Here is a 13,171-nt window from a genome sequence, read left to right as displayed (position 1 = left end):
GGCTAATTTTTTATTTTTGTAGAGATGGGGTCTACTCTGTTGCCCAGGCTGGTCCCGAACTCCTGGCCTTAAGCGATCCTCCTGCCCCAGGCTCCCAAATAGCTGGGATTACAAGTGCAAGTCGTTGCCCCTGGTTATAGTAGTTCTTAATCATATCAAAATATTGTTAAGAACTTTCACTGATATGGAAAATGTTTTATTTTTTAAAAGCGCTCATTTAAAAGTAAATTTTGATTTTGATTATGTTTGCTTTCCAGGTATGCTGAGAATTTAGTAAGGAATCACGGAAAAGATAAAGATTCAAGACGGAAGGTAAGGCAGTCTCCACTGAGGATACATCGATTTTATGGTACATTCAGATTAGCCATCATCTTAGTTTGGGCTTCCCCTTGAAAGCAGAGGCTGAGACAGGGCTCATTTGCAGATGGTTTATTTGAGTGGTGATTCCAGAAGGCACACTAGAGACTTACTTTAGGCTAGAAGACGCAAATAGGTTGAAAGTGAAAAGCTGGACAAAGAGAATCTGTCAAACAGCAGCTATGAGAGGGCTGGACTGGCTATACTAATATCAGATAAAACAGATTTTGAGACAGAAAGTGTTACTAGAGATAGAGAATTCAGAATGACCAAATAATTAGTTCAGCAAGGAGATGTAACAATTGTAAATGAATATTTACCTAACAAGAGGGCCCCAAAACACAAGCAGCAAAACCGGACAGAATTGAAGGGAGAAATAGACAATTCACAATAATGGGAACTTTAGCACCCCACTTTCAATCACAGATAGGACAATATTTTATGGTAACAAATTAGGTAATTTAGATGAACGGACAAATTCCTAGAGACTATCAGTTACTAAAACTGCTAGAAGCAATAGGCTGAACTGACCTATAGTAAGTCAAGAAATTACGTTTATGTTAAGAATCTCCCCACAAAGTAGCTCAGGCTCTGATGGCTTCTCTGGCAAATTCTACCAAGCACATGTTATTAATAGACACTTGTGACTAACACACACGCGTAATCCCTCTCCTTGCATAATTGTTTCCATGTGTTAATCTACCTTGTGACATGTATTTATGCACCAGGAGAATTGTACCCTGTGCTGAGCTTGTCACTTAGCACATCAGTATTTCTCCACAGTCTTCATTATCTCCACCATCTCCAATAGTATCATAAGAGGAGCCTTCATAACGATTACTTAGTAACTAAAATAGCACACTGTGGAGTTAGGGTTACTATTAAACCATTTTCCTCTTTTTGTTTTGTTATTACAGATAATGTGGCAAGCATATTTTGAATTTTATGAATTATTTCTGGAGAATAATTTTTTCTTTTTTGGTAGTTATCTGAAACCCATGACCTTGAGATAATCATATTTAACAATTTTCTGCCATATATATATATATATATGCTGAGTTGGAGTCTTGCTCTGTCTCCCAGGCTGGAGTCAGTGATGCGATCTCAGCTCACCTCAACCTCTGCCTCCTGGGTTCAAGTGATTCGTGCCTCAGCCTTCTGAGTAGCTGAGATCGCAGGCATGCGCCACCGCACCCAGCTAATTTTTGTATTTTTAGTAGAGACCGGGTTTCACCATGTTGGCCAGGCTGATCTTGAACTCCTGACCTCATGTGATGCACCTGCTTCGGCCTCCCAAAGTGCTGGGATTACAGGCAGGAGCCACCACGCTCAGCCTTCGTGCCATATTTTTATGAATTGCTTTATTCTATAGCCGTACACAAACATGATTTTACATAAATTAGGTCATACAGCACCTGTTGTTTTGACGCAGATGTTTATTTAATTTTGGTAGTGGTGGTGGGATTGCTTATTATCTGGCTATAGCCACACATTTACCACAGAAAAAAAAAGACCTACAAATATTTCTCATATAATCTTTTATAATCATATATTGGTATGTATATTTGGGAATTTGGAAGCCAGTTTTAAACATTTACACACACATACACACACACACACACACACAGCCCTCCTGTTCTTCCTAGTTCATTGTGGAAATCCCTCCAGTTTGGATGTTATAGATCTACTGTGGTATTTTTGTGGATACATTTCTTGAAGTGGAATTGTGGAATTATTGGATGAAAACATATAGATTTATTTTCCTATTTTTTTTATGTTTCCCAATTTTTTCTTTAAGCTCCAGGTTGGCATTGTTAACTAGAATTATAACGTGAGCCACATTTATAATTTTAAATTTTATTTTTTATTTTTATTAAAAAAAATATACCAGATGTTCAAGACCAGCCTGGGCAACATAGGAATTCCTCATCTGTATAAAAACAACAACAACAACAAAAGATTTTAAAAAGGCCAGGTATGGTGGCTCAGGCCTGTAACCCCAGCACTTTGGGAGGCCAAGGCAGGGGCATCACCTGAGGTCAGGAGTTTGAGACCAGCCTGACCAACATGGTGAAACTCCATCTCTACTCAAAATACAAAAATTAGCCAGGCGTGGTGGTGGACTCCTGTAATCCCAGCTACTTGGGAGGCTGAGGCAGGAGAATTGCTTGAACCCGGGACGTGGAAATTGCAGTGAGCCGAGGTCGCATCACTGCACTCCAGCCTGGGCCATGGAGCGAGACTCTGTCTCAAAAAAAAAAAAAAAAAAAAATAGAGGTGGGGTCTTGCTGTGTTGCCCAGACTGGTCTCGCACTTCTGGGCTCAGGTGATCCTCCTGCCTCAGCCTCCTAAAGTACTGGGATTACAGGTGTGAGCCACCACACCTGGCCTATAATTTTACATTTTCTTATAAACATACAAAAGAAACATGAAATTAATTTCATAACATCTTATATAATCCAATAAATCTAAAATAGTATCCATGCAACCTATAATCAGTATAAAAATTATCAATGAGGTAACCACTGGGATATTTTACATTCTTTTTTTTTTCTTTTCCAGAGGAGTAAAATATATGATGTGTTTTTTTCTAGAAAAATTTCAGTTCATTGTGAACGTATTTAACAGCTTGTTTTGGCTCTGATTAGATCCACGTTTTACAGCAGCAACACTGAATTTATCTTGATTCAATTCTTCAGCATTTATGGAGTGCCTACTATGTGCCAGAATAGTTTTCTGGACACATGGAAAGTTCTTTTTCTGTTTTCTTCATGAATAATACATTATATTGTCACCAGTTTTAGGCACTGCCTAGTTTTGGGTAGTCACTTGTTTTTTTTTTTTTGAGACTGAGTTTCGCTCTTGTCACCCAGGCTGGAGTGCAGTGGTGCGATCTCAGCTCACCACAACCTCTGCCTCCTGGGTTCAAGAGATTCTCCTGCCTCAGCCTCCCAAGTAGCTGGGATTGCAGGTACCTGCCACCCTGCCTGGCTAATTTTTTTTATTTTTAGTAGAGACGGGATTTCACCATGTTGGCCGGGCTGGTCTCAAACTCCTGACCTCAGGTGATCTACCCTCCTCAGCCTCCCAGAGTGCTGGGACTATAGGCGTGAGCCACCATGCCTGGCCTGAGTAGTGACTTCTAAGTGCATAGATCTTCCTAGCGTCGTTGACAAAGGTGACATTTGCAAGGCTTTTTCTTCATCACACACAGGGATCCGGGCTTCTTGTGTGTCCTTTTATCCGGTCCTCTCACTGCTGCTGTGAAGCAGATGCCGTAATTCTGATTTTTCAGAAGAGAAAGCTGAGGCACAGAGGGTTGAAGATACTTGCTCTAAGCTCTAAGTCACACAGTTTGTCAGCCCCAGGCTGGGACCCGCATCCCAGAGCGTGAGTTTCGCAGTCTGTGCACCTGTGGAATCTCACCTGTGTCCTGGTTGCTGAGGGCTGGTGGGCTCTGCGGGGAGCTGCGTGGCTCCTGGAATCTCACCTGTGTCCTGGTCGCTGAGGGCTGGTGGGCTCTGCCGGGAGCTGTGTAGCTCCTGGAATCTCACCTGCGTCCTGTCTGCTGAGGGCCGGTGGGCTCTGCGGGGAGTTGCGTGGCTCCTGGAATCTCACCTGTGTCCTGTCTGCTGAGGGCCGATGGACTCTGCGGGGAGCTGCGTGGCTCCTGGAATCTCACCTGTGTCCTGGCTGATGGGGCTGTTCTCTCTCCATTAGCATGGCCATGAGGAAGGTTCTTCCGTGTGGTGGAAGCTGGACCAGAGGCCAGGAGGCAAGGAAACTGTGGTAAGGAGAGTACTTCGTCTTATAGTTTTTCAATCCTGTCCCAGCACAGACTTCCACTCACATTTCCTTGCTTTCCTGTCAGCATTTTACTAGTGTAATTATTGTCCCTTTCAGATAGTAGAACATGAGCATGAAGGGACAGATGAGATTTTCATACGAAATTCACACTTGGAGTTGTTTGAAGTCCTTGGTCTTGTTGAAAGCCATCTGGGTTGTGGGGGTCAAGGAATGTATCTGGGTTGTGTGCACACCGTCAGGTACTCGAGCCTCTTTCTTTCGGAAGAGGAGAGGATTTTGCAAAGAAATTGGAGGGAAGAGGTTTAGGGTGAATGAACAGACAGCCTTCTCATTGTTGTTCTGTGTAAGTTGAAGAAAGTGAGGAGATTTGAAGACACCTAATAGAGAAATCGCAAAAGACATGATCCAGGCCATGGGTGCTGGGAATTATACAAGGTTATAAATAATTTTCAGAATATATACGCAAAACCAGAGAGACAAGGAATTGTAAGTGTCCTCATATGAGGGAAGAATTGCGGACAGGGCCTCTGAAGGACGTAGTGCAGAGCTTGACGGAGAGCACGTGGGGCTCTCCTTGGGCGGGTGAACTCCTGGTAATGGGGGTTTCTTGTTCCTTCTCAGGGGTGTGTCCCCCAGTGTGGTTCTAGCTCTGCACAGAAGTGACGGTGTCTGCTCCATTCCCCACTGTCTCCTCCCGTGGCTGAGTACCTGGCCCACACTAAGTGTGTTGGGAGTGTTTGCAGAGTGGATGAATTGTAGTTTCTGGGAGTGTTTGCAGAGTGGATGAATTGTAGTTTCAAAATCCTGGCCAGACATAGGACATGACTAAGAGCCACTGGGTCTGCTGAGTTGAGCAAGAATAAGAAATGTGATGCTATTAGTTTTCATTTAAAATTCCTGTTTTTGTTCTTTTTGTCAGTCAGCAGGTGTTGTATTTATTGATACAATAAATGTATATATTATTTAATATAATGTACAATTACTTTATATGATAATGTGCCAAGAGGACCTTATTTATTTTTTATAAGACTTTATTATTTTTGGCCGGGCGCGGTGGCTCAAGCCTGTAATCCCAGCACTTTGGGAGGCTGAGACGGGCGGATCACGAGGTCAGGAGTTCGAGACCATCCTGGCTAACACGGTGAAACCCCGTCTCTACTAAAAAATACAAAAAACTAGCCGGGCGAGGTGGCGGGCGCCTGTGGTCCTGGCTACTCGGGAGGCTGAGGCAGGAGAATGGCGTAAAAACCCGGGAGGCGGAGCTTGCAGTGAGCTGAGATCCGGCCACTGCACTCCAGCCTGGGCGATACAGCGAGACTCCGTCTCAAAAAAAAAAAAAAAAAAAAAAAAAAGACTTTATTATTTTTTATTTTATATTTATTGTGAGACAGGGGCTCGCTCTGTTGCCCAGGCTGGGCACGATCATAGCTCAATGCAGCCTCAGACTCTTGGGCTCAAGCGATTCTCCTGACTCAGCCTTTCGAGTAGTTGGGACCATAGGCATAAGACACTACTCCTGGCTAAGACTTTATTTTTTTTAGAGCAGTTTTATGTTTCCATCAAAATTGAGAGGAAGGGGCTAGGCATAGGCTCACCCCTGTAATCCCAGTACTTTGGGAGGCCGAGGTGGGCAGATCACCTGAGGTCAGAAGTTCGAGACCAACCTGGCCAACATGGCGAAACCCCATCTCTACTAAAAATACAAAATTAGTGGGGCATGGTGGCAGGCACCTGTAATCCCAGCTGCTTGGGAGGCTGAGGCAGGAGAATTGCTTGAACCCGGGAGGTGGAGGTTGCAGTGAGCTGAGATTGAGCCGTTGTACTCAGGCCTGGGCAACAAGAGCAAAACTCCATCTCAAAAAAAAAAATATTGACAGGAAGATACAAAGATTTCCCATATACTCCCTCGCCCCCACACATGAATAGCCTCCCCCATTATCAGCATACCCTGGCAGAGCGAAGCCTACATCGATGTGTCATTATCATCGAAGTCCAAGATTTATGTTAGGGTTCACTCTTGGCCTTAAACATTCTGTGGGTTTGGGCAAATGGGCCGTGATGTGGATCCACCACAGGGCATCATGCAGAGTGGTTGCACTGCCCTAAAAACCCCTGTGCTCCGACTGTTCATCCCTCCCTTCCCCCTTATTAGTGGTAATCTCTGATCTTGTCTGTGTCTGTATAGCTTTGCCCTTTCCGGAGTGTCTTATGCAGCCACTCCTCAACGTATGACAGGGTTACATCCCAGTAAACCCATAGTAAGTTGAAAGTATCGTGATTTGAAAATGCATTTAATATGCCTAAACTACCGAAGCTTAGCCCAGCCTACCTTAAATGTGCTCCAAACACTTATCTTACAGTTGGCAAAATCATTTGACACAAACCTATTTTGTAATAAGGTGTTTACTATCTCATATAATGTATTGACTGCAGCACACTGTAGAGTGTTGGTTGTTCAGCCTCTTGGTCACGTGGCTGCCTGGGAGGTGTGGCTGCTGCTGCTGCCAGCATCATAACAGTATCGTACCACATATCATACCGCATATTGTACCGTATGTCACACCGCATATTGTACAGTATATCACAGTGCATATCCTACTGCATAATCATACCGCATATTGTACCGTATGTCACACCGTATATCATGGTGCCTATCCTACCACATATCGTACCGCATATTGTACTGCATGTCACACCGCATATCGTACTGTATATCACAGTGCATATCCTACTGCATAATCATACCGCATATTGTACCGTATGTCACACCGTATATCATGGTGCCTATCCTACCACATATCATACCGCATATTGTACTGCATGTCACACCGCATATTGTACAGTATATCACAGTGCATATCCTACTGCATAATCATACCGCATATTGTACCGTATGTCACACCGTATATCATGGTGCCTATCCTACCACATACCATACCGCATATTGTACTGCATGTCACACCGCATATTGTACAGTATATCACAGTGCATATCCTACTGCATAATCATACCGCATATTGTACCGTATGTCACACCGTATATCATGGTGCCTATCCTACCACATACCATACCGCATATTGTACTGCATGTCACACCGCATATTGTACAGTATATCACAGTGCATATCCTACTGCATAATCATACCGCATATTGTACCGTATGTCACACCGTATATCATGGTGCCTATCCTACCACATACCATACCGCATATTGTACTGCATGTCACACCGCATATTGTACAGTATATCACAGTGCATATCCTACTGCATAATCATACCGCATATTGTACCGTATGTCACACCGTATATCATGGTGCCTATCCTACCACATACCATACCACATATTGTACTGCATGTCACACCGCATATTGTACAGTATATCACAGTGCATATCCTACTGCATAATCATACCGCATATTGTACCGTATGTCACACCATATATCATGGTGCCTATCCTACCACATATCGTACCGCATATTGTACTGCATGTCACACCGCATATCGTACTGTATATCACAGTGCATAGCCTACTGCATATTGTACTGTATATTGTACTGCCTGTCACACCGCATATCATAGTGCATATCCTACTGCATATCGTACCGCATATTGTACTGCATGTCACACTGCATATTGTACAGTATATCACAGTGCATATCCTACTGCATAATCATACCGCATATTGTACCGTATGTCACACCGTATATCATGGTGCCTATCCTACCACATATCGTACCGCATATTGTACTGCATGTCACACCGCATATCATACTGTATATCACAGTGCATATCCTACTGCATATCGTACCGCATATTGTACTGCATGTCACACCGCATATCGTACCATATATCACAGTGCATATCCTACCGCATATTGTACCACTGTGTCACACTGTATATCATACATATATCATAGTGCATATCCTTCCGCATATTGTACATGTCACACCATATATCATAACCGTATATCATAGTGCATATCCTACCACATATCATACCGCATATTGTGTCACATGTCACACTGTATATCATACCATATATCATAGTGCATATCCTACCACATATTGTACCGCATATTGTACCGCGTGTCACACTGTATAGCATGCTGTATATCATAGTGCATATCCTACCACATATCGTACTGCATATTGTACCGCATGTCACACCACACATCGTACCGTATATCACAGTGCATATACTACTGCATATCGTACCACGTGTCACACGGTATATCATACCATATATCATAGTGCATATCCTACCACATATTGTACCGGATATTGTACCGCATGTCACACCATATATCATACCGTATATCATACCATATATCATAGTACACATCGTACCGCATATTGTACCGCATGTCACACTGTTTATCATACCATATATCATAGTGCATATCCTAACACGTATTGTACCGCATATTGTACTGCATGTCACACCGTATATCATGGTGCATATCCTACCGCATATCATACTGCATGTCGCTAGTCCAGGAAAAAAACAAAATTCAAAGTACAGTTTCCACTCAGTGCGTTTTACTTTCGCACCATTTTAAAGTAAAAAAAAATCATACGTTGAATCATTGTAAGTTGCAGATTGTCTGTGATTGGAATCATACTGTTTGTGACGTTTTCCAGATTGACTTCTTTCACTTAGCGATATGCGTTTTAAGGTCCGTCTGTGTCTCTTCAAGGCTGAACTCATTTCTCCTAGTGCTGAATAATATCCATTGTAGGGATATGCTGCAGGCTACCCACTCACTAACTGGAGGACATCTTGGTTGCTTCCAGGTTTTGGCAAGTATGAATAAATCTGCTGTAAACATCTGTGTGCAGGTTTTTGTGTGAACATGTTTCCAACTCTGTTGGGTAACTACCAAGGAGTGTGATTGCTGGATCATATGATAAGAGCATGTTTAGTTTTGTTAGTAAATTGCCAAGCTGTCCTCCACAGTGGCCGTAGGATTTTACTTTCTCCAGCAATGAGTGAGAGTTCCTGTAGCTCCACGTCCTCCCCTGCGTTTGGTGTTGTGGGTGTTCTGGTTGGGTGGGTAGTGGTATCTCACCGTCCTTTTAATTTACATTTTCCTGGTGACATATGATGTGGAGCATCTTTTCGTATATTTGTTTGCCATCTGTATATCTTGTTTAGTGGGATGTCTGTTAAGGTCTTCAAGCCATTTTTTTAATTGTTGAGTTTTAGAAGTTCTATGTGTATTTTGGATAACACTCCTTTATCAGTTGTCTTTTGCAAATATTTTCTGTCAGTCTCTCTGTGACTTGTCTTCTCTTCCTGTTGACATTGTCTCTTACAGAAGTTTTTAATTTTAATGAAGTCCAGCTTACCAATTTTTTCTTTCATAGATTATGCTTTTGGTGTTGTATCTAAAAAGTCATCTCCATACCTAAAGTCATCTAGATTTGTCCTGTGCTATTTCCTAAGAGTTTATAGTTTCGCATTTTACACTTAAGTCTGTGATCTGTTTTGAGTGTGTTTTCTTGAAGGGTGTAAGGTCTTTGTCTAGGTTATCGTGTGACTGTTTATTTGTTCCAGAACCATTTTTGTAGAGACTATCTTTCATTCATTGTACTGTATTGCTGTTGCTCCCTTTTCAAACATCAGTTGATATATTTATGTGGGTCTACTTCTGGGCTTTTTGTTCTGTTGCATTCATCTATTTGTTCAGTCTTTTCGCCAGTACACACTGTCTTGATTGCTATAGCTTTGTAGTGGGTCTTGACATCAGGTCATGTCAGTTCTCCAACTTTGTTCTCCTTCAATGTTGTGTTGATTATTCTGGATCTTCCGCCTCTACATGTAACTTTAGAGCTGGTTTGTCAATATTCATACAGTTCTGAAACATCGATTGAGATTGCATGCTATAGGTCAAGGTGGGAAAAACTGACATCTTGACAGATTTGAGCCTTATTTGTGAACATGGAATATCTCTCCCTTTATTTAGTTCTTTGTTTTGCTTAGCAGAGCTTTATAGTTTTCCTCATAGAGATCTTGTACTTGTTTTGTTAGATTGATACCTATTTGAGTTTAGAGGGTGCTAATATAAGTAATAATGTGTTTTTAATTTCAGATTCTACTTGTTCCTTGCTGGTATATAGGAAAGAAATGGACTTTTTTGTACTTACCCTGTGTTCTGTGACCTTGCTTATTATTTCCAGTCGGTTTTTTTGTTATTGTTGTTCAGTTCTTTCAGATTTTCTGCACAGACTATCATATTATCTGTGAAGAAATTTTAATTTCTTTCTTCCCAATCAGTATACTTTTTATTTCCTTTTCTTATTTCATTAGTTAGAACTTCCAGCATGATGCTGACAAGGAGTGATGAGATGATATATTCTTTTGTTTTCAATCGTAGTGGGAAAACTTTGAGTTTCTCACTTAGGTATGATATTAGCTGTATTTTTTTTGTAGATGTTCTTCATCAAGTTGAGGAAATTTCTCTCTATTCCTAGTTTACTAAGAGTTTTATCATTAATGGTTGTTGGATTTTGTCAAATGTTTTTTCTCCATTTATGGATATGACCTCATGATTTTTCTCTTTTAGCCTGTTGATTTGATGGGTTACATTAATTGATCCTTGAATGTCGAAGCAGGCTTGCATACTTGGGATAAATGCCAGCTGATTGTGGCATATGATTCTTTTTATTTTTTATCTTTTATTTTTTTGAGGCAGGGTGTTACTCTGTCGCTCAGACTCAAGTGCAGTAGGGTGATCACGGCTCATTGTAGCCTCAACCTCTCATGCTCAAGCAATCTTACCACCTCAGCCTCCTGAGTAGCTGGAACTATAGGCATGAGCCGCCTTGCCCAGCTAGTTTTTAAATTTTTTGTAGAGGCAGGGTCTTAAGATCTCACCCAGGCTGGTCTTGAACTCCTGGGCTCAAGTGATCTTACTGCCTTGGCCTCCCAAAGTGCTGGGATTACAGGTGTGAGCCACTATGCCTGGCCCTGTGTGATTCTTTGTATATATTGTTAGCTTCGATTTGGTACAGTTTTGTTGCAGATTTTTGCATCTGTATTCATGAATGATATTGTTCTGTAGTTTTTTTTTTTTTTCTTGTAATATCTTTATCTCGATCATACTGAACTCATACAATGATTAAGGAAGTATTCTTTCTGCCTCTGTCCCCTGAAAGAGTGTAAAGAATTGTGTAATTTCTTTCTTTCTTTTTTTTTTTTTTTTTTGAGACAGAGTCTTGCTCTGTCTCCCAGGCTAAAGTACAGTGCTGTGATCTTGGCTCGCTGCAACCTCTGTCTCCCAGGTGCAAGCGATCCTCCTGCCTCAGCCTCCCGAGTAGCTGGGACTACAGGTGCCTGCCACCACACCCAGTTAATTTTTGTATTTTTAGTAGAGACGGGGTTTCAGCATGTTGGCCAGGATGGTCTCAAACTCCTGACCTCAGGTGATTCACCCATCTCAGATCTGACTGCCTTGGCCTCCCAAAGTGCTGGGATTACAGGTGTGAACCTCTGTGCCCAGGTAAGAATTGTATAATTTCTTTATTAAATGTTTGGTAGAATTCACCAGTGCTAGTGCTTTCTAGCACTAGCTGGGCCTTGTGTTTTCTTTTTTAGAAGGTTATTATTGACTCGATTTCTTTAAGAGGTATATGCCTATTAAATTCTCTGTTTCTTCTAGTGTGAGTTTTAGCAACTGTGCCTTTCATGAAACTGGCCCATTTTACTAGGTCATCAGATTTATGGGCATAGAGCTGTTCGTGGTATTACTGGATCATCCTTTTAACATCATGGGATCTGCAGTGATGTCCCCTCTTACTTTTCTGATGCTAATAATTTGGGTCTGCTCTCTTTTTCCCTTAGTTAGCTTGGCCTAGAAGTGTACTGATTTATCAATATTTTCAAAAAAGCCAACTTTTGATTTCATTGATTTTTCTCTGTTGATTTCCTATTTTTAATTTTATTGATTTCTGCTCTAATATTTCTTTTTTCTGCTTACTTCAGATTTAATTTGCTCTTATTTTTCTAGTTAATCCAAGCTCAAAACTTAGATGATTGATTTTAGATCTTTCTTCTTTTCTAATGTATGCATTCAACACTATAAATTGCCCTGTAAGCACTGCTTTTGTTTGCATTCCACAAATTCCGATAAGTTTGTTTTCATTTTTATTTAGTTCAAAATGCTTTTACATTTCTGAGATGTGTTTTGGAGCCTCTGTGTTACTTAGAAATATGTTGTTTAATCTTCATATATTGTGGAATTTTCCAGTTATTTTTCTGTTACTGATTTCTAATGTGATTCCATTGTGCTCTGAGAGCAGATGTATAATTTCTGTTCTTTTATATTTGTTAAGATGTGTTTTATGGCCCAGAATGTGGGCTATCATGGTGAGTGTTATATGCGAGCTTGATAAGAATGTGTATTCTGCTGCTGTTGGGTGAAGCAGTCTAAAGCTGCCCCGTACACCCAGTTCACTGATGGTGCCGTGGAGTTCAGCTATATTCTTACTCATTTTCTGCCTGTTGGATCTGGCCATTTCTGATAGGGAGATGTTGAAGTCTCCAGCTATAATAGTGGATTCATCTATTTCTTCTTGCAGTTCTATTAGTTTTTGACATAAATAGTTTGACACTCTGTTGTTAGGCACATACATATTAAGGATTGTTATGTATTTCATTAAAGACATAAAATTGGCATCTTTATCATTGCGTAATGCCCTTCTTTATTCATGTTGACTCTCTTTACTTTAAAGTCTGCTGTGTCAGAAATTAGTATAATAACTTTTGCTTTCTTTTGATTAGTGTGAGCATGGTATATTTTTCTTCATTGGGGTTTCTTGAAGACAATAAGTAGATGGAGCTTGTTTTTTGATCCTCTCTGACAATACTGTCTTGTGATTGGCACATGTAGATCATTGATGTTCAAAGTGATTATTGATATATTGGATTAGCGTCTACCATATTTGTCACTATTTTTTATTTGTGGCCCTTGTTATTTGTTCCTGTTTTTGTCTTTCATTCTTTTTTTG

General features: G+C 41.0%; 1 protein-coding gene across 1 annotated transcript in view; it reads left to right on the top strand.

The window, feature by feature from the left end:
- The window catches only part of LOC140710975 (cytoplasmic dynein 2 intermediate chain 1-like), a 102,508-nt gene that overhangs the window by 28,040 nt on the left and 61,297 nt on the right, over positions 1-13,171 (top strand). The window contains exons 7-8 of the mRNA XM_073013972.1: positions 258-312; positions 4,078-4,146. Of these exons, the coding sequence (XP_072870073.1) occupies positions 258-312; positions 4,078-4,146 (124 nt within the window). The remainder of the gene's footprint in view (positions 1-257; positions 313-4,077; positions 4,147-13,171) is intronic.

The sequence above is a fragment of the Chlorocebus sabaeus genome, unplaced genomic scaffold (genome assembly GCF_047675955.1).
Source record: "Chlorocebus sabaeus isolate Y175 unplaced genomic scaffold, mChlSab1.0.hap1 unalloc_scaffold_114, whole genome shotgun sequence".
In the NCBI taxonomy this organism is placed as follows: Eukaryota; Metazoa; Chordata; class Mammalia; order Primates; family Cercopithecidae; genus Chlorocebus; species Chlorocebus sabaeus.
Note: the sequence above shows the minus strand (reverse complement) of the source record. Positions and strands in the feature narration are given on the sequence as shown.